The sequence below is a fragment of the Aedes aegypti genome, chromosome 1 (genome assembly GCF_002204515.2).
Source record: "Aedes aegypti strain LVP_AGWG chromosome 1, AaegL5.0 Primary Assembly, whole genome shotgun sequence".
Classification (NCBI taxonomy): domain Eukaryota; kingdom Metazoa; phylum Arthropoda; class Insecta; order Diptera; family Culicidae; genus Aedes; species Aedes aegypti.
The window spans coordinates 287020460-287047207 of NC_035107.1; the positions used below are offsets into that span (position 1 = coordinate 287020460).

The 26748-nt window shown below is 42.7% G+C and overlaps 1 protein-coding gene across 1 annotated transcript in view; it reads left to right on the forward strand.

Annotated features, from left to right (window-relative positions):
- Nucleotides 1-2032: 2032 nt before the first annotated feature.
- LOC5565610 overlaps nt 2033-26748 on the forward strand; it is a gene marked incomplete in the record, with an annotated part of 686619 nt that continues 661903 nt past the window's right edge. The window contains 2 exon segments of the mRNA XM_021838090.1: nt 2033-2566; nt 24926-25924. Coding sequence (XP_021693782.1) covers nt 25753-25924 — 172 coding nt within the window.

The following is a 26748-nucleotide window of genomic DNA, read 5'->3' on the forward strand; positions in this document are numbered from 1 at the left end:
CTTGATGAATTTCTACAAGGATCTCTGAAAGAACCCATATATTTTTAATAAAATTATTCTTAGAATTTTTTTGATAAATTGCTAAAATAACTGAAAACAATAACAATCTTTAAGTAATGTCCTACAAGACGTTTCTAAGAAATTCTTTGATGCAATTCGGACTGAATCCCTGAAAAAACTATCGATGAATAATCGGAACAATAACTGTAGTAATTGCTGTAGTATTAACTTGTGTGGAGTTTTGAGTAATGTTTTGAAGAATGCATGAAGATTTGGAAATTTTAATTGATTTTGTTTTGTTTGAGAAATCTTTCAACCTTAGCAATAATATTTTGATGAAATGCTGGAGAAATGCCATGAGAAAGTTCTGCAGGAACTTAATTAGAAATCCCAGGTCAAATTTATCGAAGAATCATTGGAAAAGTTTATAATACATTTCATCAAATCCTGAGAGTAATCGTGGATGAATTTTGAAAAAGAATCCAAATGAAAATGCCTAGAATAAATGGAAAATCGGAGTAGAAATTATTGAAGGGTTTCTTGGAAAAATGTGAAAACGATTTTTTACAAGAACTCTTGAATAAAAAGATAACCTGAAGAATCTGTTTGAATTCTTTTAGAAGTAACAACAGGAGATATCTGTGAATAAATTAGTGGAAAAGCATCTGGAGGAAATCCTGGGATAATCGCTAGGATTTTTTTTAGAGTTATCTCTGTGGAATAAACGTTTGTGAAAGCGTTGGTGTGCTCTGGTATTTTCTGAACCAAGTTCTGAAGAAATTCTATTAAGCATCCATTGAAAATTATCTGGTAGCCCTCTGGAAGTATTCCAGAAGAATGAGGAAGAGAATGTGGAATGTTTCACATTTTCAGGAAGAGAATGAACGACATTTTCTACCATATTCTACTGCTTTAAAATAGTTTCCCTGACTGTAGCCAAAATTCCCTGAGAATTCCAGGTTTTTCCAGGTTCAATAAAATTCCCTGATAATTCTAGGTTTTCCAGTTTTTTACAGGTAGTACACGCCCTGCTATAGAGCTGTATCAGCGTAAGTCCCAAATGCCAGGACCTCCATGGGAGATTCAATATCCTGGAAAAAATTATGAAGGAAACAATTTCCCTAAGTGTCAGTCCCATTTCCCATCGCTAAACTTTCCGTAGCTTTGCTGCCATCTCGTAGCAGAGCATAGTATTAGACTCTCAACCGGCTATCAGATGATAGCAATTTTCCGGGTTCCCTGTCAGAAACCCACCATCACAACAAATCTCTCGCTCTCGCAGACGTTTGCGCATGAACCGACCAAAAGGCATCGAAATCACTCACCATCGCAAACATCCCTTCGTTCTCGGGAGCTGTCACGTCGTCCGTTAGGGTAGTAAACAATGTGAATACCATTAAAACATTATCCACCCCACCACCCTTCGCGGCATGGCAGTGTGCCATGCTTTCTCGGGAGGCGATTTTCCCGAAACATGTCAACACAATCGAAGCATGCCATTTTCACCTATATCACCACTCTATGGATGGAAATTCAACACAACTTGCTTGCGATGGTGCAAGTGAGCCGGGTGACGTTCATAAATTACGTCACTAACGTCACCGTTAGGTTATGGGTCCAAACCTTGGTTCAAACATAATAATTGATATTTTACGAAATTGAGTGCCAACTTTGTAAAATTGTCACTATTTCAATGGATGGCGCCCTGAAATCATCAAAACGAATCCATTCGTGAAACTTGATTGTGTGTGAGAGAGAATAGTCCAAAGCTTTTGTCTCCCAAAACCATCGAAAAGCTCTCTCTGCGCGATTCTAAATCCGTGTTTTCGTGATCACTGTGGTGATTACTGGCGGTCGGTCGGTTCAGAGCAGCTGTGCCAAGCTGGAGGAAAAACAGGTTTTCCCCCTGCCCACCGCCTACTTCGGGTGCTTTCGAAGTGTCATTCGCTCGGCTCTAGCACCAGCTGCTTCTGTATTGGTGGTGTTGTGTTGTTAACTTGCGGCGGCGGCGATTCGGTCGTCGCAATCGTGGCGCTGCTCGGCGCTCGTCAGTTGTAGTGGAACTTTAGTCTCGGTAGGACGTCTCCACGGCCGTTCGTGGTCGCGCCGGGTTCTTGTCTGCTCTGCATTGTGTGTTTCCAAATAGGACCCCCCTCCGTATAGAGGTGTAGGACTAGGGGGCAAGGTGGAAAAAGCTGCCGTGTTTTTGTATGCTCAGTCTTTGACTTGAAAGTTGCGGTGGCGGTGATTTTTCTATTGTTTGTGCTCCCGCGGGAGCCTACTTCGATGGTTCGCGGGGAAGTGCGTGTGGGTTGCTGCGTTTGTAGCTGAAGAGTTCGCGTATTCCACGGGGGTGGGCTGCTGCAGCAGGAGGAAACAAGCAGGCGACAAACTAGTTGCCGTTCCGTGGAAGAGAAACGAAGCAAAAAAGTCGTGTTTTTGTGTATGAGTTTGTTTGGTTGGTTCTTTGGTGGAACCAGAATTGGTGTTGTGACCGTGACGTAATTCGTGGCAATTAAAGGAAGCAGGACAAGCTGTGCTACGCGGAAGTTTCAGTTTCTAAAAGGTAATGATCCACTTCTAGGGAAAACACGTATCATACATCAATCGACCCATCGCAATGTTCGGGTGTTTTATGTTCTCGTTGTGCAAAAAAGTGTCCAATTGGAGTGTGTTTTGGGAAGTTGCGGGTGTGTGTGTGCGGAGAATGATTCGTTCAGAAATTCAGCCAAATCATTGCGAAATCAACAAATGTCTGTGCTCGCGATGGATTCGTCAAGTCATCCTTGACGGGCGTCTGATCGCTGCGTGAAAGAATCGAAGTAAACCAAGCAAATTTTCGCGATTCTTCGCGACCATAATGAGAGGCCTACTTGGACGGCAGTGTTCCTTGCGATGGTGTGCGTGAAAGCTCTCTTCTTCCTTCTTCGGCATGGCTCAGCCATAGGAATGGGATTATAGTGCTAGCCGTGGGTTGATGGGCACTCTTGCGAAAGGTAAAACGGAACGGGCCATGTTTTGTGTTTTAGTAGCTGTTGCTGCTGCTGCTGTTGCCGTCGATGACTAGGAGGACAGATCTGGACGAAGAGACGAAGAGGAGCGGTGTGACGAAGAACGACGATTGTGACGAAGATAGATGCAAAGCAACAGCAAGAAGAACGACGTGGAACGGGGGGTGTTGAACTATTGGGCTTTGCGATGCGAGGCTCAATGGGACGGTTCCAATAGGAACGAAGAGGATAGATTTCGGACTTTTGGAATATGATATTGGATGGATGGTTGGATGGTGCGGTGATGATGATACAGTTGACGAAGTGTTCTGTGTACTGGCGGGGGTGTTGCTGTAATGGAATGATGCTTGCGAAAGCCAGAGCAGACCGGATAAGCAGATTCGCATGCAACAAAAAACTTTGAATGGAATTTTGTGGTGGAATTTGCTGTTAGAGCCTTTGGTGTTAGATTGAATTACGAGGCAATTGGTGAGGTGTTGAAAACAATGAATAAACTTAGGTGGAAAAGTGTTCTTCGAATCCGAACTAGAAAAATGAAAAGCCGAATAAACGCAGGAAATATAATGAAATAACAATATAACAATTTGCCAAAGCTCCCCAAGGCCGACAGCTTCACATGAAAATGTGTCAATTCGATTATTGAGATAATGAGCAATAACATATTCTAGTGGAAAAACGGTCGAAGATAACCTAAAAGTATCTAAAAAACTGCTATCCAAACGTGATTGTAATTTTCGTTCATTTGTAAGTGCCATTTAAGTAGAAACCGATCACAATGAAGCAAGTAGCTTTATAGAGGATCGTTCACATGATAATTAATAATGAGGAACGACAAGACAAATTTATCGCTAAATATTGTAATTGATGTTTATAGAGCAATGTAGAGTTAGGTGTTGACACGAATGCACTTATAGTGTAAAGTGTCATTAATAGAAAAAAATTGAATCGAGCAGCGATTCATCTGTGCGAAATACCGTTAGAGCTCCGCAGAACTCAATTTTGAGTAGATTCTGATGTCTACCGCAGAAGTTTTCGAAGAAGCCAGATATACTATGAAAATCAATCGGATTGCAAACGGAAGCATCAAATCTGTGGTGGAAACTTCAAAACTTCAGCAAATTTTCAGCCTATAATCACAAACAGGTGTAATATTTTACTAGAAAGATCGACAAATACGTCCAAGAAATGCACATTTTTATGGAATTCTGGCCAAAAACAGAATCAACTGAATTTGAAAAGAAGCACCTTCGTCTTCTTTCAACATTCCTTCAGGAATCCGATGCTCTACAATCGGATCTACAGAATTGCAGTGAATGTTTTGGATTGTGACAGTAGAAATTCAATCGGGACAGAAAGTTTAAGAAAAGACTATGATTCTAGAAGAAGAATCCTTGTCAAGATAAACATTGTAGAATTTCTGAAAAATGTCTGTAATTTCCAACAGAACTACGGCTGTAACTCTCAAATCAGGGGGCAACGTGGCGTTGTTGGCTACACGTTTGCTTCATAAGCGGATGGTCATGGGTTTGATTCCCAGCCTCCTCAACAACAAATTTCGTCAGTCCGCTCAAGAACAACACGAGCCCATCCATCCAACATGTCACGGCCGTCTGGAAGCGGACTGAAATGTTGACCCTCCTCTGGGCAAACGCTCAACGGCACCCGGATGAAGATGGCAATCGACAAAAAACGGCTATGAACAAATGGACCTCTCTTGGACTGAGAGAAGAATCCCTGCGTGCTCTTCGATCTACCTGCGAAAAGTAGAAAGCGTAAAGAGACAGCGTAGCATCGGATCCAAAAATAGATTAGGTAATAGAACAGTTTGAATTTAGGCGTTGTGCTCTAGTACATCAGTATATTGAGAATACAAAAAACTCTCAGATCGATGTTAACTCATAAATTTTTTTTTGTATGGTATTCAGTTGGAGCTGCCTGACAGCTTAACTTGTCAAGGCTGAACCCTCGGTCTGGCTTTTGCCAAGTTTCCCCTCTACCAGGACCAATACTCAGACGAACTAGGCAATGGCGCCCACATGAACACTGCTTTTTTATTAGTATTGTGACATGGTAGTTTTTGAAAAATACCCACATTCCCTTGCTTCTGAGAAAAGGAAGCATTGTGAAAATCAGCAGCTCCATCAGAATTTGTTTGAAATAGTAGTGTAGTAGTGTCATTACTAATACTGTCTAGCCGAAATGATTTTGAATAATTTGTCATTTCTGATTACTCCTGTCTTTTACGTAAGATTAGAGTATTAAATGTCAATTGTCGTCAAGTCTTAACAAAATTAGGCTGTTGATTTCATTATTTGTTGTTAAAAGTATTTATTGGTCATTACGTTCATATATCCTTAAAGAAAAAAGTCGCTTTCCTTGTCTGTTCAACAATTTTTCGAAACTAGCAAGTACCCTAATGATCGATTTCAGCGTCTTACTTTCCATAGTCATTTTTATAGTGAATATTGAAGAGTAAAGTTACCTTAGGCTTCTATTACAATCTCCTACAAGATTCACTTTTCGGTGGCAAATGTAATGCTTCACAACGCCTACTTTCTACTTGTAAATTTTGCGAAAATGAAGCTGGAATTAGATTATTTATACCGCTGTTACAAAAGAGGTATTTTTTATTATGGCAATGTAAAAACCATATTAAAATAAATTAAATTGTCGCCACTTATTTCTACTCAGTGAATCTACTAGTCATTTTCCTCAGAGTATTATTCCCTACGTCGTACATGATAACGATGTATCTAGCTAGCTAATAGTAAGAGTGGCTACGGATCATTCTGGTAAGCAAAAGACAAACTGAACGTCACCAATAGTATTAATGTCCACTTCGAATAGATTAATTATTTGAAATGGGCATCAGTTCTATCAATGACGCAGAATGTCCGTTGGATCACATCCGAGATATTATTGCGTCTATGCCATATGAATTATGGCGTGGCTTTAAGCAAAAAATGCCAAAATGTGATACCACCACTACAGGTTACGCCTTTGGTTTCCATCATATGGGCTAATGGATTATGCCCTCCCATCGCGGCAAGGTCGCATAACCAAGGGGAGGGATGTTAACTCATGAATTTGAGTGGAAATTGATGCAAAACATCGGAAGCTGTTGAAATCCAGAACGAAACACAAGGCTTAAAAGCTTGATTCAGACAGATTCTTTCAAATTTTGCTAGTAAATTTAGGAATTTGGCAAGAATAAGATTTGAAGATTTTATGATTTGAACCTAAGTTTCATCGAAATTTCTAGGCTTCTGGTAGAAGTAACTAATTTTCTAACGGAAGCACGTGGTTTTAGATAACAACTACATGAGAATATTTGATAGATGTCCTATAACGCTCTTGATATACAATTTCCTTCAGATACTTCTCTCCAGAAGCAGGAAAGCTACTCTTCCTGAAGCTGGAGAACTTCTCTTCCAAAAGCTGGAAAGCTTCTCTCCAGAAGTTGGAAAGCTTCTTCCCAGAAGCTGGAAAGCTTCTTCCCAGAAGCTGGAAAGCTTCTTCCCAGAAGCTGGAAAGCTTCTTCCCAGAAGCTGGAAAGCTTCTTCCCAGAAGCTGGAAAGCTTCTCATAAGAAACTCCCCAGAAGCTGGGAAGCTTCTCACAAGAAGCTTCCCAGAAGCTGGAAAGTTTCTCGTCCAGAAGCTGGAAAGCTTCTCTCCAGAAGCTGGAAAGCTTTTCGTCCAGAAGCTGGAAAGCTTTTCGTCCAGAAACTGGAAAGCTTCTCGTCCAGAAGCTGGAAAGCTTCGCGTTCAGAAGCTGGAAAGCTTCTCGTCCAGAAGCTGGAAAGCTTCTCGTCCAGAAGCTTGAAAGCTTCTCGTCCAGAAGCCGGGAAGCTTCCCGGCCAGAAGCTGGAAAGCTTCTCGTCCAGAAGCTGGGAAGCTTCTCGTCCAGAAGCTGGAAAGCTTCTCGTCCAGAAGCTGGAAAGCTTCTCTTCCAGAAGCTGGATAGCTTCTCGTCCAGAAGCTGGAAAGCTTCTCGTCCAGAAGCTGGAAAGCTTCTCGTCCAGGAGCTGGAAAGCTTCTCGTCCAGGAGCTGGAAAGCTTCTCGTCCAGCAGCTGGAAAGCTTCTCGTCCAGAAGGTGGAAAGCTTGTCGTCCAGAAGGTGGAAAGCTTCTCGTCCAGAAGGTGGAAAGCTTCTCGTCCACAAGCTGGAAAGCTTCTCGTCCACAAGCTGGAAAGCTTCTCGTCCACAAGCTGGAAAGCTTCTCGTCCAGAAGCTGGAAAGCTTCTCGTCCAGAAGCTGGAAAGCTTTTCGTCCAGAAGCTGGAAAGCTTCTCGTCCAGAAGCTGGAAAGCTTCTCGTCCGGAAGCTGGGAAGCTTCTCGTCTAGAAGCTGGGAAGTTTCTCGTCCAGAATCTGGAAAGCTTCTCTTCCAGAGGCTGGAAAACTTCTCGTCCAGAAGCTGGAAATCTTCTCGTCCAGAAGCTGGAAAACTTCTCGTCCAGAAGCTGGAAAGCTTCTCGTCCAGAAGCTGGAAAACTTCTCGTCCAGAAGCTGGAAAGCTTCTCGTCCAGGAGCTGGAAAGCTTCTCGTCCAGCAGCTGGAAAGCTTCTCGTCCAGAAGGTGGAAAGCTTGTCGTCCAGAAGGTGGAAAGCTTCTCGTCCAGAAGGTGGAAAGCTTCTCGTCCACAAGCTGGAAAGCTTCTCGTCCACAAGCTGGAAAGCTTCTCGTCCACAAGCTGGGAAGCTTCTCGTCCAGAAGCTGGAAAGCTTCTCGTCCGGAAGCTGGGAAGCTTCTCGTCCAGAAGCTGGGAAGTTTCTCGTCCAGAATCTGGAAAGCTTCTCTTCCAGAGGCTGGAAAACTTCTCGTCCAGAAGCTGGAAATCTTCTCGTCCAGAGGCTGGAAAACTTCTCGTCCAGAAGCTGGAAATCTTCTCGTCCAGAAGCTGGAAAACTTCTCGTCCAGAAGCTGGAAAGCTTCTCGTCCAGGAGCTGGAAAGCTTCTCGTCCAGCAGCTGGAAAGCTTCTCGTCCAGAAGGTGGAAAGCTTGTCGTCCAGAAGGTGGAAAGCTTCTCGTCCAGAAGGTGGAAAGCTTCTCGTCCACAAGCTGGAGAGCTTCTCGTCCACAAGCTGGAAAGCTTCTCGTCCACAAGCTGGGAAGCTTCTCGTCCAGAAGCTGGAAAGCTTCTCGTCCAGAAGCTGGAAAGCTTCTCTTCCAGAAGCTGGATAGCTTCTCGTCCAGAAGCTGGAAAGCTTCTCGTCCAGAAGCTGGAAAGCTTCTCGTCCAGGAGCTGGAAAGCTTCTCGTCCAGGAGCTGGAAAGCTTCTCGTCCAGCAGCTGGAAAGCTTCTCGTCCAGAAGGTGGAAAGCTTGTCGTCCAGAAGGTGGAAAGCTTCTCGTCCAGAAGGTGGAAAGCTTCTCGTCCACAAGCTGGAAAGCTTCTCGTCCACAAGCTGGAAAGCTTCTCGTCCACAAGCTGGAAAGCTTCTCGTCCAGAAGCTGGAAAGCTTCTCGTCCAGAAGCTGGAAAGCTTTTCGTCCAGAAGCTGGAAAGCTTCTCGTCCAGAAGCTGGAAAGCTTCTCGTCCGGAAGCTGGGAAGCTTCTCGTCTAGAAGCTGGGAAGCTTCTCGTCCAGAAGCTGGAAAGCTTCTCGTCCAGAAGCCGAAAAGCTTCTCTTCCAGAAGCTGGAAACCTTCTCGTCCAGAAGCTGGAAAGTTTCTCGTCCAGAATCTGGAAAGCTTCTCTTCCAGAGGCTGGAAAACTTCTCGTCCAGAAGCTGGAAATCTTCTCGTCCAGAAGCTGGAAAACTTCTCGTCCAGAAGCTGGAAAGCTTCTCGTCCAGAAGCTGGAAAGCTTCTCGTCCAGGAGCTGGAAAGCTTCTCGTCCAGCAGCTGGAAAGCTTCTCGTCCAGCAGCTGGAAAGCTTCTCGTCCAGAAGCTGGAAAGCTTCTCTTCCAGAAGCTGGATAGCTTCTCGTCCAGAAGCTGGAAACCTTCTCGTCCAGAAGCTGGAAAGTTTCTCGTCCAGAATCTGGAAAGCTTCTCTTCCAGAAGCTGGAAATCTTCTCGTCCAGAAGCTGGAAAACTTCTCGTCCAGAAGCTAGAAAGCTTTTCGCCAGAAGCTTGAAAGCTTTTCCCCAGAAGCTGGAAAGCTTCTCTCCAAAAGCTGGAAAGCTTCTCTCCAGAAGCTGGAAAGCTTCTCTCCAGAAGCTGGAAAGCTTCTCTCCAGAAGCTGGAAAGCTTCTCGTCCAGAAGCTGGAAAGCTTCTCGTCCAGAAGCTGGAAAGCTTCTCTCGGCTGGAAAGCTTCTCTCCAGAAGCTGGAAAGCTTCTCGTCCAGAAGCTGGAAAGCTTCTCGTCCAGAAGCTGGAAAGCTTCTCGTCCAGAAGCTGGAAAGATTCCTTTTCTCCAGAAGTTGGAAAGTTTTCTTTTCTCTAGAAGCTGGAAAGCTTCCTTTTCTCCAGAAGCTGGAAAGCTTCCTTTTCTCCAGAAGCTGGATAAGTTTCTTTTCTTCAGAAGCTGGAAAACTTCCTTTTCTCCAGAAGCTGGAAAGCTTCTTTTTGTCCAGAAGCTGGAAAGCTTCTTTCCAGAAGCTGGAAAGCTTCTTTTCTCCAGAAGCTGGAAAGCTTTTTTCAAGAAGCTGGAAAGCTTCTCTTCCAGAAGCTGGAAAGCTTCTCTTCCAGAAGTTGGGAAGGCTTCTCTCCAGAAGCTGGAAAGCTTCTCTCCATAGGCTGGAAAGCTTCTCGTCCAGAAGCTGGAAAGCTTCTCGTCCAGAAGCTGAAAAGCTTTTCGCCAGAAGCTTGAAAGCTTTTCCCCAGAAGCTGGAAAGCTTCTCTCCAGAAGCTGGAAAGCTTCTCGTCCAGAAGCTGGAAAGCTTCTCTCGGCTGGAAAGCTTCTCTCCAGAAGCTGGAAAGCTTATCTCCAGAAGCTGGAAAGCTTCTCTCCAGAAGCTGGAAAGCTTCTCGTCCAGAAGCTGGAAAGCTTCTCTCCAGAAGCTGGAAAGCTTCTCGTCCAGAAGCTGGAAAGATTCCTTTTCTCCAGAAGTTGGAAAGTTTTCTTTTCTCTAGAAGCTGGAAAGCTTCCTTTTCTCCAGAAGCTGGAAAGCTTCCTTTTCTCCAGAAGCTAGAAAGCTTTCTTTTCTCCAGAAGCTGGATAAGTTTCTTTTCTTCAGAAGCTGGAAAACTTCCTTTTCTCCAGAAGCTGGAAAGCTTCCTTTTGTCCAGAAGCTGGAAAGCTTCTTTTCTCCAGAAGCTGGAAAGCTTTTTTCAAGAAGCTGGAATGCTTCTCTTCCAGAAGCTGGAAAGCTTCTCTTCCAGAAGTTGGGAAGGCTTCTCTCCAGAAGCTGGAAAGCTTCTCGTCCAGAAGCTGGAAAGTTTCTCGTCTAGAAGCTGGAAAGCTTCTCATCCAAAAGCTGGAAAGCTTCACGGCCAGAAGCTGGAAATCTTCTCTCCATAGAAGCAGGAAACTTTTTCCACTGAACTATCCTATGGTTTCAAATTAATGAAAATCATTTGGCTTTTTACTGAATCTGCTGAAAAACCAGCATACTCTCGTCATGTATACGCATCTGGTGATGCTTTTTTTTCAATCAATATAAACTTATGGACTGAGTTTTATTACTTTGACAATGCAACTTACAATTTCTTCATGGCTGCCAAAACGAAAAACGGACTACTTAACCTCAAAGCTTCATTTATCTTTTGTCATCCCCTCGACATGAACTGTCGAAAAGTCAATTTATTCGCTATTGCCAAGTCACCGCACCAATCGCCAAACAGTTTTTCGCAACTAAATTTGTTTTCTCGGCCCTTTTTTTCCCCGACATCAAACGATTCTTGCGTCAAACCGCAAAAACCAACCAAACCACCCGTTATCTTCAGTCACTGGGCGAAGCAATCCACCCCTACCGATGACAGTTAGGTGCAGGGGTGAGGCACTTTTATTCTGCTGATTTTTGCCCGATTCACCACCAGTCATGTAATCGATTTTTTCATCCATCGCGCTGACTCAACCTCACCCCACCCCCAAAAATTCAATTTGGTCTCCGTGTTTTTGCTGAGTTTTGATGGGATTTTCCGGTTCATCGGTAAATAAATAAAGCCGTCGAAGACGTTGGCGGAGGCAATGAACAAAAGACGGAAAAATGATGCGCGACCCCTCGGAAAGACTGAAGACAGCAGCAGCAGCAGCAGCAGAATTGCGCTTCATAGGCCCTTTGGTGGCAGTAAAATTCGTTATCAGACAATAGCGCAAGGCCTACTGGGGCGTGCAATATTTTGCAACTCGTCTTGGGCACGGTGCTCCCCTGACCGTTATTATCAGAAAAAAATCTCCATCAAATCTGTGCTCACCAGTCGATTTCTATAGCCAAGCTGCATGTCTGGGCAAAATTTTAAAAAAATCGTAGGGCCCGTTTTGAAGTTACACCCTTTTGAATGTGTAAGTCCACTAATTCTAAGGAAACCTGAGATATTTAAACGAGTTTTTATTGGCCGTGATTATCAGAATAAATATAATATGAAAATTTGAATCAAAGTTGGTTTATATAGTTATTTGTTACTTCTGAGAGGAGTTTTGAATGAGAGGATAGACGAAATTTGGAGTTACGTCCTTTTGGAAGTGTAACCATTGAAAACACTAATTTCCAATAGATTAATTCGGCATTCTTTTAAGAAGGCATTCCGTTAAGCTTGTTCAAATGTTTTCAACGACACATTGCACTTATATGTCGCTAAAGTCTTTTACAATTGATTATCATTTCAAAGGCTCAAGCGCTGTAAGGCATTACGGAGCAATGTTCGTGTCATTATTATTGTTCATAAAATATTGTTATGGCCCAACTAGCTACATTGGGCCTTCCCTAACCGAGTGGTTAGAGTCCGTGGCTTCCAAGCAAAGCCATGCTAGAGGTGATTGGGTTCAATTTCTGGTCGGTCCAGGATCTTTTCGTAATGAAAATTTCCTTGACTTCCCTGGGCATAGAGTATGTTTGTACCTGCCACACGATATACGATACAAAAATGGTAACTTTGGCAAAGAAAGCTCTCAGTTAATAATTGTTGAAGTGCTCATTGAACACTAAGTAGAGAAGCAGGCTCTGTTCCAGTTGGAACGTAATGCCAATAAGAAGAGGCAGAAGCTACCAGCTATTGCGACTTATTTGTACTACCTTAGAACATAAACTTCAATTGCTGAGTAATGCACAATTGGCCAAACTATAGAACTCTAGACCACTGTCAACACTTTTGTGATCATTTGTAGCATTACTACATTTATATTTTTAAAAAAATCTACAATTTAACCATGGGGTTTCTCGGTCTTTTCGATTTCACTCAATCTGAAGATTTCCATTTAAACTTATTTGTTTTCGATCGCAGACTGTGCTTGTGAAGTAAAAAAAATCATAACTTTGGAGCCTCACAAAGTTTTCCAAATTTACAAAAACAAACATATAAAATTAAGCTCTGTAAATGCTACAAATTTGAACTCCATTTAACAAAATAACAACGGATGTTCTAAACTTTGCATTGTTTTCTTCCATTTTGTATCGCTGCTTTCTACGTTTTTAATTTTATTTTATTCCATACACTGTTATCCATAACCAAAAACTTACCTCGTAAAGTATTCCTTGACGTATACTTCTCTTCGATGTACAACAGGTAACAATAATTGCATGTAAAATAAACTGAATCGTGATTACATAAGTTTACCAAGCTAGCCAAAATATCGTGCTACAAGAACTAATTTGGTTACATGATGAAATTAGCTCCGTAATGCCTTAAAACACTGGAGCCTATGGAAAATCAGTTAATTGTGAAATACTTCGGCGGCATATAAGTGCAATGTGCCATTGAAAACATTTGAATATGCTCAAAAGTATAAGAATGCCTAATTAAACTATTGGAAATTAGTGTTTTCAATGGTTACCCTTCCAAAAGGACGTAACTCCAAATTTCGTCTATCTTCTCATTCAAAACTCTTCCCAGAACTTACAAATAACTATATAAACCTACTTTGGTTCAAATTTTAATATTATATCTATCCTGATAATCACGGCCAATGAAAACTCGTTTGAATATATCAAATTTCCTTAGAATTAGTGGACTTACACATTCAAAAGGGCGTAACTTCAAAACGGGCCCTACGATTTTTTTTAAATTTTGCCCAGACATGCAGCTTAGCTATAGAAATCGACTTGTGAGCACAGATTTGATGGAGATTTTTTTCTGATAATAACGGTCAGGGGAGCACCGTGCTTGGGGGGAGGGGTTCTCTAATTTATGATTCTTTTGGGCACCTTGTGAGCCGGTTTTTATTTTTCTTGGGGTGATGCGAAATCCGTTCGTTGAGCGGGATGGGGGTGAGACGGATGGGGAGATGGAACAAAATGAAGAATAAAATCACGCACGCAATTCGAAATTGGATATTAAATTGAACATACAAATACACTTTGCTCTTGAAAAGAAAGGTACAAGATGATAGATGCTCGAGTAAGGTCTGGGGACTAATCCAATTGGGAAATGGGATAATCGAGGGGTTGGGCGGCCTCTGTTGGAAGGCGTCTTGAAGAGATTTCAATGTTTTTTGTCTAACAGGGAAATGGCAAGCTCTCTCGCACAGTGTTGGAGTGGATAAATGTTGTCTGTCGAAGGAAAAAAAAAGTCAAACTAAAGATACTGTATTTCATTCTTTTCAGGTTAAACACTATGAAAACGATAGAAAATGACAATAGGATTCTAAAGCTTTTGTTATCTTTCTGTTTCTATTCCATGACACGATAGAGCATGTTCTTGTAACTACTTCTGCAAATTTTCTCGATCAAAATGGCCTGTTCATAATAACACTTTAATTATAAAAAGGGTTCAATTCGTAAACAAAAACCTACTGAGTTTAAAAGTGGGGTTAGCCAAACACTTTGAAAAAGTATACAGAAATTTGATACATTTAGCTTAAAAATTTAACATTTAACGTTAAAATTAGTGTGGTTTTCGTTTGACAACAAATTATTAATAGAATGGTGTGCATTTCATATGGGATTGTTATTATACCTATGTCGTAATCAAAACTCCAGGGAACACAAAAGAACCGGTTGGAGAAGCAGTCAGTACTGGTGAGCGACAAGGAAGAAACATGTTTTGTCATCGTCGTCGTAGTGTCTCATCCACATCAAATTTTGTTAGTGGTGCGCTACACATAAGATCGTTCAATGATGATGGTCCCTGTGGTGCACGAATGTGTATTGCGTTTTATGAAATTTATATGTATGACACACTCAACAGAATGAAAGTAAGGAAGGTGAATTCTTACTGGAATCACCTGGTCATTGATAGGGGGTGCATATGCGTGTGTAAACCTGTAGATTGGGAATTATATGGTAGTTGTGCATAATCTAATTGGAGTTTTTGTTTGTTTACTTTATAAATGATTTGATGAAACATTATTGAAGGGCATTTCAGTTGGGATTAATATTTTCTTTTTCACACATGATAAAATAAGGCATTGAGTTAATAACACTCGAAGTTTGAAATTCGCTTTCTTATATAAATGTTTAAAATTTTCTAATACATTTCCGCATGCCATTTTAATTTAGTGACATATGACTCTTCCTGCTACTACTGATCAGCAAGAACATAAAATTCAAGTTTTGCCTATTGGAGTTTTAAGTTCGTAATAGAGACTCTTATGTCTTTATGCTTCGATATGGGACTATACTAGGGGCCCAGATAGCCGTAGCGGTAAACGCGCAGCTATTCAGCAAGACCATGCTGAGGGTCGTGGGTTCGAATCCCACCGGTCGAGGATCTTTTCGGGTTGGAAATTTTCTCGACTTCCCAGGGCATAGAGTATCTTCGTACCTGCCACACGATATACGCATGCAAAAATGGTCATTGGCATAGTAAGCTCTCAGTTAATAACTGTGGAAGTGCTCATAAGAACACTAAGCTGAGAAGCAGGCTCTGTCCCAGTTGGGACGTAACGCCAGAAAAGAAGAAGAAGAAGATGGGACTATACTTACTTTATACTTTTCCACAACATTTTCAAACAATGTGAGTTAATTTTCGTTGTAACGTATCATGATTGTTGCTATGAAAATATGTGTTAGTTTGAAAATACATATGGGACACTTAAACTTTCATGGGCTGTAAGGATCTATATTAAATTTTAAAACGATCGTTAGAGCTTGAGTTGATACACATTTTCTAAAATTCCAAACAATTTGCATTAGCCTGTTTTCAAAAAACGAATGAAATTTAAAATCTCAACATTTTTTCATGATTGTAAATGCAATGCAAATATTGCCAGTGTTTCATAAAAAAGCATACATAATCAGAATTCTTCTAGAATCTCACCTAGTATTAATCAAAATCCTGCATAGGATATTTTAACAATCACGATTCTGAAAATCCTGATATAGACTTATGGATGGATTATCATCACTGAGTTTTTAAAAAAAGATTGTTCTAGGGTTTTTACCCTTTATTCACTTATTCACTTTGATGTACACCTTCTTCACTTAAACCAAAACTAGAACTGACTGACTGTTCCCTGACTAAAAGCTTCCTAGGTCCTAACTGACTGACATGGAAACTGCTACCTCAGCTGATCCGGGTGCGTCGTGTCGAAGTATTGGCCGTTGGCTTCCGTTGCTGGGCGATCAACTGCTGACTCTTCGGTTTGCTCCTGGCTGATGCAATCATGATGGCCGGATGTAAGTTGCTATGTCTGCATACCTTGTCGTCTGCTGGTAACTCGATGATCACTGTCTCCACGTGCTGGGATTGCTGACGTTTGCGCATACCGGTATCGGGAATTGGTTTTGTTAGGAAGTTACAAGGATTCGTACATAACTATAGCATCTGATATATGTGCCAAGAAATTTATAAAACTACGTGTTGAATTCGAAGAAAACCGTGACTAGAAGTTTAAAGAATTCTTTTGAATATTTTCTGGAAATCCTTTCCCAAATTTTGTGGTAAGTATGTGTAGTTTTTTAAACTCAATCAAAAAAGAAGTACATTACTCCGAGGAGTTGATAGGCTTCATTTCCAGGATTATGTGAAAATATGACTCAGTCAAATTGTGTTAGAAAATAAAGTTTTTTGGCAATGACTTTTGTTCATGCAGCTTTTAACGAATGTGGAAGAAGTTCTTCTTCTTCTTCTTTCTGGCATTACGTCCCCACTGGGACAGAGCCTGCTTCTCAGCTTAGTGTTCTTATGAGCACTTCCACAGTTATTAACTGAGAGCTTACTGTGCCAATGACCATTTTTGCATGCGTATATCGTGTGGCAGGTACGAAGATACTCTATGCCCTAGGAAGTCGAGAAAATTTCCAACCCGAAAAGATCCTCGACGGGTGGGATTCGAACCCACGACCCTCAGCTTGGTCTTGCTGAATAGCAGCGCGTTTACCGCTACGGCTATCTGGGTCCAAGTTAGCCCTAGCCCTCTTATTTGTTCTTAAATGACAAATTCTTAGTTAAAATATAATTTAAATATCCATCGAGCTGAAATATAAGTTTGAAACTAAAAAAGTTAGTCTTGGTACGTTCTAACTTAAAGTTGGTAGGATTGTCAACGGACCAAATATGAGATGAATCTTCAAATCCTCCTCGAGCCGCACAAAATGAAGGCCGTACGTTGGGCAGCCCACTATGGACGATCAGGTGGCCAATAATCGAATAAATGACTGTTTCTGATAGGTTTTTCTTGTAATTCATTACATAGTAAACACTTCTATTAAGACATTCCTCGATTATAAGAGCAAGATCATTTGTAGTTTCATAGTTACAGTATGTCAGTAAGAGTTTCAAGGAAAAATAGAAAAATCATGTAAAATGTAAACACAAGGTGAATTTTAGATGAAATTTACAGTTAAAGCGTAATATTTTATACAGATATTCATACGCTGTTCGAAAGCTGATTAAAAATGCTATCTTAGGAAAAAAATAAAAAAATACAAAATCGTACTTAATTATGGGTTAATGTGAGAACTACACTGAAAAAAATATATTTAACTTACATACATTTTTGTCTCAAGTTGTCCTAGGCTAAAATTTATTTCCAAGGATACTATGAGATGTGACCAAAAATATAGTGTACAATTTAGCTGCACATATTTGCACTTTTTTCCATCTAGTGCTCTTCGATTTTTTTCCAATCAGGGGTCATCCAAAAAAAAAGAAGTCCATCATTTGGGGTCTATGAAAGTGTGACAGTGCATGTATTAGGTATTGGAAAAAGCGTGACAGAGGGGGAGGGGGGTCTAGAAATCCCGAAAAACTATGGACGTCAGATTTGAATCGCCCCCACGGTCAATTGGTTTATTTAGAACTATCAAGTTTCTGACATAATCTTAATCTAAGTTAAAAATTGAACTATAATCCAATGTTTCACAATTTTCCGTGACCTGAAACTATTTTTAAAACACGTTTGAAATTAGTATGGAAATTATTTTTGAATCACCCGTCGGCAAATTTTACTGCAGGACGAGCTGTCACTATGTAAACAATAAACAATAAAATCGTGTTATGCTCAGAAAAATGCGCTCTCTTGATCAAGCTACAAAAGCTACAAATTCCTTAGGAAATTGCATACGTTTAAGCGTTTTCCGCTTAATTCTTCTAAGAATTTAGCAAGCATATTCGGATTCAGGGAGCTTAAATATATTATGTAGAGTTGTTTGGAAAAATAACAATAATCGCAATGACAAGATCAATTTCACCCCGAAATGAGATCCCCCGATTTTTTTTTATCTTATAGATATTTATTAGCACTTATTTTCCTGCATTTAATTGTATGGCATTATCAACATTATGGAAAATAGACAAGGAGAACCGTGAAAAATAATCAATTTCACCCGAAATTACGGTAACTGACATTCGGGGAACCGGCGTTTGGGGAAAGATAGCAGAACCATCCCAAAGATTAGAAAGAATTTTTACTGAAACTGAAAAAGCTTCTTCTAAAATCTAAATAGGCTGATCACAGAATTAAAATACCCCGAATGATCTCATTAGAAGCTGGGTAAGAAAATCATTTGTTCATCAGGTGGAAAGCTTCTTACCCAAAAAATTTAAGTTTATCGTACAGAAGCTGGAAAGTTTCTTTCCAGAAGTTAGGGAACCTTCTGTCCAGATATTGGCAATGCTTCTCTCTAGAAGCTTGAAGAGCTTCTTCTCACAAACTCATGGGGTAAGACACTCGTTAATATTGGTATTAATATCCGTTAATACGGATTAATATATATTATTTTTATGATATCATCGAGTTACCTACGGTTTTCCTAAAGGCATCTGACAGAAGTATCTTGAGTTTAAGTCAATGGTGGTTTATAAACAAGAGGTTAGGGATTGTGGATTGTGGATTGTATGTCTTGCCGATCTGACATACCATAGGAGACAAATTGCATCGGAATCGAGTTGCGGAATGGCCCGGAAATCGTAGAAAGATGTGGGGCATTGATGACAATGGAGCTTCACTGATTAATGCATCGTACAGGTGCCAATCTCCTTCTAGCCAGACTACCAGATGGATGTTGGCATCAAACAGTGTGGTCTATGTTGCATCGGACGTATTTCTCATGGCAACTCCGGCAACAGGCAAACAGCAAAACTCCATGCATACTTGAAAATCTTCTCAATATCAATATTAATATCATTAATAAATATTAATATTTTAATACTGGATCTAGTGTCCTGCCCCATGCACAAACTGCAAAAGTTTACATCAGAAGCCGAAGAAGATTCTTCGCAGAAACTACAAATGCTTTCCACCAAAAGCTGAAAAGCTTCTCTTCCAGAAGCTGGAAGGTTTTTCTTTTAGAAACTGGAAAGCTTCTCTTCAGACGCTGGAAAGCTTCTTTTCCAGAAACTGGAAAGCTTCTCTTCCAGAACCTGGAATGCTACTCTTTCAGAAGCTGGAAATCTTCTCGTCCAGAAGCTGGGAAGCTTCTTTTCCAGAAGCTGGAAAGCTTCTCGTCCAGAAGCTGGAAAGATTCTCTTCCAGAAGCTGGAAAGCTTCTCTTCCAGAAGATGGAAAGCTTCTCGTCCAGAAGCTGGAAAGATTCTCTTCCAGAAGCTGGAAAGCTTCTCTCCCAGAAGCTGGAAAGCTTCTCTCCAGAAGCTGCAAAGCTTCTATTGCAGAAGCTAGCTTCTCTTCCAGAAGCAGGAAAGCTTCTCTTCCAAAAGCTGGAAAACTTCTCTTCCAGAAGCTGGAAAAGTTTCTTCTAAAAGCTGGAAATCTACCTGATGCTGGAAAAGCTTCTCCCAGAAGCTGGAAAAGTTTCTTCCAGAAACTGATTTTTTTTTCTCCCAGAAGTTGGAAAAGCTTTTCCCAGAAGCTGAAAAAGCTTTTCCCAGAAGCTGAAAAAGCTTCTCCCAGAAGCTGAAAACGCTTCTCCCAGAAGCTGGAAAACCTTCCCAAAGAAGCTGGGAAAGCTTTTTCCAATAACTTGAAAAACTTCTCTCAGAAGCTGGATTTTTTCCCGAAAAGCTGGAAAAGCGTCTTAAAGATTCTAGAGCAGCTTCTCCTAGAAGCTGAAAAAGCTTCTTCCAGAAGCTGGAACTTCTCGTCCAGGAGCTGGAAAGCTTCTTTTCCAAAAGCTGGAGAGCTTCTCGTCCAGAAGCTGGAAAGCTTCTTTTTTCAGAAACTGGAAGGCTTCTCTTCTAGAAGCTGGAAAGCTTCTCTTCCAGAAGCTGGAAAGCTTCTCTTCCAGAAGCTGGAAAGCTTCTCTTCCAGAAGCTGGAAAGCTTCTCTTCCAGAAGCTGGAAGGCTTCTCTTCCAGAAGCTGGGAAGCTTCTCTTCCAGAAACTGGAAAGCTTCTCTTCCAGAAGCTGAAATGCCTCTCTTACAGAAGCTGTAAAGCTGCTTTTTCAGAAACTGGGAAGCTTCTTTTCCAGATGCTGGAAAGCTTCTCTTCCAGAAGCTGGAAATCTTCTTTTCCAGAAGCTGGAAAGCTTCTCTTCCAGAAGCTGGAAAGCTTCTCGTCCAGAAGCTGGAAAGATTCTCTTCCAGAAGCTGGAAAGCTTCTCTTCCAGAAGCTGGAAAGCTTCTCTTCCAGAAGCAGGAAAGCTTCTCTTCCAGAAGCTGGAAAACTTTTCTTTCAGAAGCTGGAAAAGTTTCTTCTAGAAGCTGGAAATTTTTCTACCTGATGCTGGAAAAGCTTCTCCCAGAAGCTGGAAAAGTTTCTTCCAGAAACTGATTTTTTTCTCCCAGAAGTTGGAAAAGCTTTTCCCAGAAGCTGAAAAAACTTTTCCCAGAAGCTGAAAAAGCTTCTCCAAGAAGCTTGAAAACCTTCCCAAAGAAGCTGGGAAAGCTTTTTCCAGTAGCTTGAAAATCTTCTCCCAGAAGCTGGATTTTTTCCCGAAAAGCTGGAAAAGCGTCTTAAAGATTCTAGAGCAGATTCTCCTAGAAGCTGAAAAAGCTTCTTCCAGAAGCTGGAACTTCTCGTCCAGAAGCTGGAAAGCTTCTTTTTTCAGAAACTGGAAGGCTTCTCTTCTAGAAGCTGGAAAGCTTCTCTTCCAGAAGCTGGAAAGCTTCTCTTCCAGAAGCTGGAAGGCTTCTCTCCCAGAAGCTGGAAATCTTCTCTTCCAGAAGCTGGAAAGCTTCTCTTCCAGAAGCTGGAAAGCTTCTCTTCCAGAAGCTCGGAATCTTCTCTCCAGAAGCACGGAAGCTTCTCTCCAGAAGCTCGGAAGCTTCTCTCCAGAAGCTCGGAAGCTTCTCTCCAGAAGCTCGGAAGCTTCTCTTCAGAAGCTCGGAAGCTTCTCTCCAGAAGCTCGGAAGCTTCTCTCCAGAAGCTCGGAAGCTTCTCTCCAGAAGCTCGGAAGCTTCTCTCCAGAAGCTCGGAAGCTTCTCTCCAGAAGCTCGGAAGCTTCTCTCCAGAAGCTCGGAAGCTTCTCTCCAGAAGCTCGGAAGCTTCTCTCCAGAAGCTCGGAAGCTTCTCTCCAGAAGCTCGGAAGCTTCTCTCCAGAAGCTCGGAAGCTTCTCTCCAGAAGCTCGGAAGCTTCTCTCCAGAAGCTCGGAAGCTTCTCTCCAGAAGCTCGGAAGCTTCTCTCCAGAAGCTCGGAAGCTTCTCTCCAGAAGCTCGGAAGCTTCTCTCCAGAAGCTCGGAAGCTTCTCTCCAGAAGCTCGGAAGCTTCTCTCCAGAAGCTCGGAAGCTTCTGTTCAGAAGCTCGGAAGCTTCTCTCCAGAAGCTCGGAAGCTTCTCGTCCAGAAGCTCGGAAGCTTCTCTCCAGAAGCTCGGAAGCTTCTCTCCAGAAGCTCGGAAGCTTCTCTCCAGAAGCTCGGAAGCTTCTCTCCAGAAGCTCGGAAGCTTCTCTCCAGAAGCTCGGAAGCTTCTCTCCAGAAGCTCGGAAGCTTCTCTCCAGAAGCTCGGAAGCTTCTCGTCCAGAAGCTCGGAAGCTTCTCTCCAGAAGCTCGGAAGCTTCTCTCCAGAAGCTCGGAAGCTTCTCTCCAGAAGCTCGGAAGCTTCTCTCCAGAAGCTCGGAAGCTTCTCTCCAGAAGCTCGGAAGCTTCTCTCCAGAAGCTCGGAAGCTTCTCTCCAGAAGCTCGGAAGCTTCTCTCCAGAAGCTCGGAAGCTTCTCTCCAGAAGCTCGGAAGCTTCTGTTCAGAAGCTCGGAAGCTTCTCTCCAGAAGCTCGGAAGCTTCTCGTCCAGAAGCTCGGAAGCTTCTCGTCCAGAAGCTCGGAAGCTTCTCTCCAGAAGCTCGGAAGCTTCTCTCCAGAAGCTCGGAAGCTTCTCTCCAGAAGCTCGGAAGCTTCTCTCCAGAAGCTCGGAAGCTTCTCTCCAGAATCTCGGAAGCTTCTCGTCCAGACGCTGGAAAGCTTCTTTTTTCAGAAACTGGAAGGCTTCTCTTCTAGAAGCTGGAAAGCTTCTCTTCCAGAAGCTGGAAAGCTTCTCTTCCAGAAGCTGGAAGGCTTCTCTCCCAGAAGCTGGAAATCTTCTCTTCCAGAAGCTGGAAAGCTTCTCTTCCAGAAGCTGGAAAGCTTCTCTTCCAGAAGCTCGGAATCTTCTCTCCAGAAGCACGGAAGCTTCTCTCCAGAAGCTCGGAAGCTTCTCTCCAGAAGCTCGGAAGCTTCTCGTCCAGAAGCTCGGAAGCTTCTCGTCCAGAAGCTCGGAAGCTTCTCTCCAGAAGCTCGGAAGCTTCTCTCCAGAAGCTCGGAAGCTTCTCTCCAGAAGCTCGGAAGCTTCTCTCCAGAAGCTCGGAAGCTTCTCTCCAGAAGCTCGGAAGCTTCTCTCCAGAAGCTCGGAAGCTTCTCTCCAGAAGCTCGGAAGCTTCTCTCCAGAAGCTCGGAAGCTTCTCTCCAGAAGCTCGGAAGCTTCTCTCCAGAAGCTCGGAAGCTTCTCTCCAGAAGCTCGGAAGCTTCTCTCCAGAAGCTCGGAAGCTTCTCTCCAGAAGCTCGGAAGCTTCTCTCCAGAAGCTCGGAAGCTTCTCTCCAGAAGCTCGGAAGCTTCTCTCCAGAAGCTCGGAAGCTTCTCTCCAGAAGCTCGGAAGCTTCTCTCCAGAATCTCGGAAGCTTCTCGTCCAGACGCTGGAAAGCTTCTTTTTCAGAAACTGGAAGGCTTTTCTTTTAGAAACTGGAATGCTCCTTTCCAGAAACTGGAAAGCATCTCTTCTAGAAGCTGGAAAGTTTTTCTACCAGAAGCTGGAAAGCTTCTCTTCTAGAAGCTGGAAAGCTTCTTTTTCAAAAGCTGGAAGGCTTTTCTTTTAGAAACTGGAAAGTTTCTCGTCCAGAAGCTGGAAAGCTTCTCTTCTAGAAGCTGAAAAGTTTTTCTTCCAGAAGCTGGAAAGCTTCTCTACCAGAAGCTGGAAAGCTTCTCTACCAGAAGCTGGAAAGCTTCTCTTACAGAAACTGGAAAGCTTCTCTTCCAGAAGCTGGAAAGCTGCTTTTTCAGAAACAGGAAAGCTTCTCTTCCAGATGCTGGAAAGCTTTTCTTCCAGAAGCTGGAAATCTTCTCTCCAGAAGCTGAAAAGCTTCTCTTCCAGAAGCTGGAATGCTTCTCTTCCAGAAGCTGAGAAGCTGGAAAGCTTCTCCCCAGAAGCTCGGAAGCTTCTCCCCAGAAGCTCGGAAGCTTCTCTCCAGAAGCTCGGAAGCTTCTCTCCAGAAGCTCGGAAGCTTCTCTCCAGAAGCTCGGAAGCTTCTCTCCAGAAGCTCGGAAGCTTCTCTCCAGAAGCTCGGAAGCTTCTCTCCAGAAGCTCGGAAGCTTCTCGTCCAGACGCTGGAAAGCTTCTCGTCCAGACGCTGGAAAGCTTCTCGTCCAGACGCTGGAAAGCTTCTCGTCCAGAAGCTGGAAAGCTTCTCGTCCAGAAGCTGGAAAGCTTCTCGTCCAGAAGCTGGTAGGCTTCTCGTCCAGAAGCTGGAAAGCTTCTTTCCAGAAGCTGGAAGCTCCTCCCAAAAGCTGGAAAGCTTCTCCCAAAAGCTGGAAAACTTCTCTCAAAAGCTAGAAAATTTTCTCCCTGAAGCTGGAAAAGCTTTTCCCAGATGATGGAAAAGCTTCTTCCAGAAGCTAGAAAAGCTTCTCCTAGAATCTGGATGAGCTTCTTCCAAAAGCTGGAAAAGTTTCCCTGGAAAAGCGTCTCTCTGAAGCGGAAAAGCTTCTCCTAAAATCTAGAAAAGCTTCTCCCGGAAGCTGAAAAAGCTTCTCCCAAAAGCTGGAAGAGCTTCTTCCAGGAGCTGGTAAAGCTTCTCGCAGAAGCTGGAAAAGCTTCTCCCAGAAGCTGAAAAAGCTTCTTCTAGAAGCTTGAAAAGCTTCTTTCAGAAGCTGGAAAAGTTTCTCGAAGATTCTGGAAAAGCTTCTCGTTCAGAAGTTGGGAAAGCTTTTCGTTCAGAAGCTTGAAAAACTTCTCAATCAGAAGCTGGAAAAGCTTCTTCCGGAAGCTGGAAAAATTTCTTACAGAAGCTGGAAATGGTTCGCCCAGAAGCTGGAGAAGTTTCTCTTAGAAGCTGAAATATTTTCTCCCAGAGCTGGAAAAGCTTCTTCCAGAATCTGGAAAAGCTTCTGCCAGAAGCTGGAAAAGTTTCTCCAAGATTCTGGAAAAGTTTCTCCAGGATTCTGGAAAAGTTTCTCCAAGATTCTGGAAACGCGTCTCTCAGAAGCTGGAAAAGTTTATCAAAAAAGCTGGAAAAGCTTCTCCCAAAAGCTAGAAAATTTTCTACCAGAAGCTAGAAAAACTTTTCCCAGAAGATGGAAAACTTTCTCCCAGAAGCTGGAAAATTTGGCTTATCATCAAGTACTGCAAAAGCTTCTTCTTCTTCTTCTTCTTCTTTCTGGCGTTACGTCCCCACTGGGACAGAGCCTGCTTCTCAGCTTAGTGTTCTTATGAGCACTTCCACAGTTATTAACTGAGAGCTTACTATGCCAATGACCATTTTTGCATGCGTATATCGTGTGGCAGGTACGAAGATACTCTATGCCCTGGGAAGTCGAGAAAATTTCCAACCCGAAAAGATCCTCGACCGGTGGGATTCGAACCCACGACCCTCAGCTTGGTCTTGCTGAATAGCTGCGCGTTTACCGCTACGGCTATCTGGGCCCCTCGCTGCAAAAGCTATCAAACTTGAATTGGCAGAACACGAATCTCAAATGGCGCCAATTGTGGATTTTTGTCATAAAAATCGTGAAAAAGCAGAATATTCTATGAAAAAAGGTGCTTTTATCGAACAGAAGGAGATTTAAATGCACTCAAAATAAGGAAAGAGAGGGTTTGGAATCGTAAACTGACACCATTCATCTGGGAACCAATTGAAAATGTATTTTTTTACTTTCAATGTCTGGAATCATACAATAAATCGCAGACCATTCGATTTGTATGAAAACTGTCAATAGGCCTGAGTATTTCCACGTCTTGTCAGGCTGGTCCACTAGCACCCCTCACAATTTCAAATTAAAATAAGAAACGTTATCATAACCAAACTTTTCCATCCACTTATTATCAATTTCTCCCCTTTCTCCATTTTCATTGCAGTCACCGACCGTCATTACCGGCTAACATCGGCTCACAGTGGTGAAGTTACGTTATCAAACAACGACCACGTGAAACCACGCTGCGCTCCAATCCGCGATCAAAAACAATTCGCGCACACCGAAAATTCGATCAAATTACCAGGTCTAATTGGACTATCCCATGGGGATAGCGCAAAAGCAAGAGGAGCCACATCAAGCTTGGACACCGCCGCCTACTGCGTCCGATATGTAAAACTAAACGGCAGCGCCACCTTCGATTCGCGTTTTCGTCGCGCGCGCGTGTTTCGTCGTGTTCGTGTGAGTGTGTGAGAGAAGATCAAGATCAAGAAGCAATCGAGTGTTCAGATTTTGCCGATAAATCCATTAAGTGATCGCGTTTGGCGAGAAATCACGATCAGTGCAAAAGAAGATCACCCCAAATTACCGATAGAAGATTTTGAAGAAGTTTCGTAGCATTTGTGAGAGAGAAGTCCCGAAAAATTTGCATGCAAATGAAGGGCCCCTGTTTGTAATTGTTTCTTCCCATTATTGGAAGCGTGTGAAGCTCGTAATTATCAAAGTGCTAGTGTATGAGATTTCATCAAAAGTTCCGCCGGGCAAATAATTAGCAAATCAGTGTCTATTGCCAGATGTTTCCTAGTGTTTGTGATCAAAGCAAGAAGCGTGGTATTGCCAGATGCATCGTCTCAATTCCTCGCGTCGTTTACTCGTTGCTGTTCTCGTCATCTCCAGCAGCACCTGAAGCAGTAGTAGGAAGCCGCAGAAGCCAGTCATGTGCTCCCTTCAATTAAAATTTAAATGAGCATTTGGTGATGTCAGTACTAGCGGATGATAATGAATTGGATTATACTCGGGGTGGTTTTCATCCTAACGCCGCAGCTTCGCCGGGATCCCTCCTCGCTGGCGGAGTCTTCGCCTTCGTCGGCCCCGTCGCTGCTCGTCAGCCTACTGAACCATGGCGGACAGATTGCAGCCGTCCAGGGGACACCACTCACTTCAGGTTAGTCCAGTATAGTAGTGTCAGTGTGTATTCTGCTTTGGCGCGTCACCTTTTGGTTTACTGAGAAAACAGCTGGCCGCAATCAAAGCAACCCATTGCTTTGGTTGCAGGCAGGGATGCCAGGTGATTTTTTAGAATTGAAGGAAAAATGTCTGCCAATGTTCTACATAATGTTTGTTATGTTGGGTTAAAGACGAAAAGTCTGTTATCTAAACTTGCGTAAAAGAGCTTATTCTTCGAAGAAATCTTTGGAAAAATCCAAAAAATCTTTTCTAATGAAAACCGCGGATGAATATCTAGGTTTGAAAACTAAAAAAAAATTGTCTTGAAAATGTATTTGCAAATTCTAGAATGTCTTCCAACTTGGCATCCCTGGTTGCGGGTTTAGCGAAGGCGCGAGAAGACACACACGTTGTCGTCGCGTGTGGTTAGCGGCTTTGTGTGTGACGATTGACCCAAAAACGCGTCAAGCCGTGAAGGAAATGTGCCCGACATCATAGCGCACCGTATCGCAACGCAACTCCTTGCCAGAGCGCTCATTATACGAGATGCATTCGATTAATTCGAAGAAATTGTTTTCATTGCGCAAAATATACGGTGAGGAGGTGCAGAAGGAATTTTTGCTGTGCTTGTCGTCGCGTTTACCCAATTATCTAATTGTCGTCTTTGGAAGTCGGTCGCTGTGCAATTCGTTGCAGCTGAAGGGTTAATTGTTACGAGAGAAATGCTTTTTTCACGGTTCGGGTGAGCGACATTTCATGTACGTTGGTTACTGTCTCAAGCGAACGAGCGACAGTTGGCTAAATATTGACAATTGAGCAATT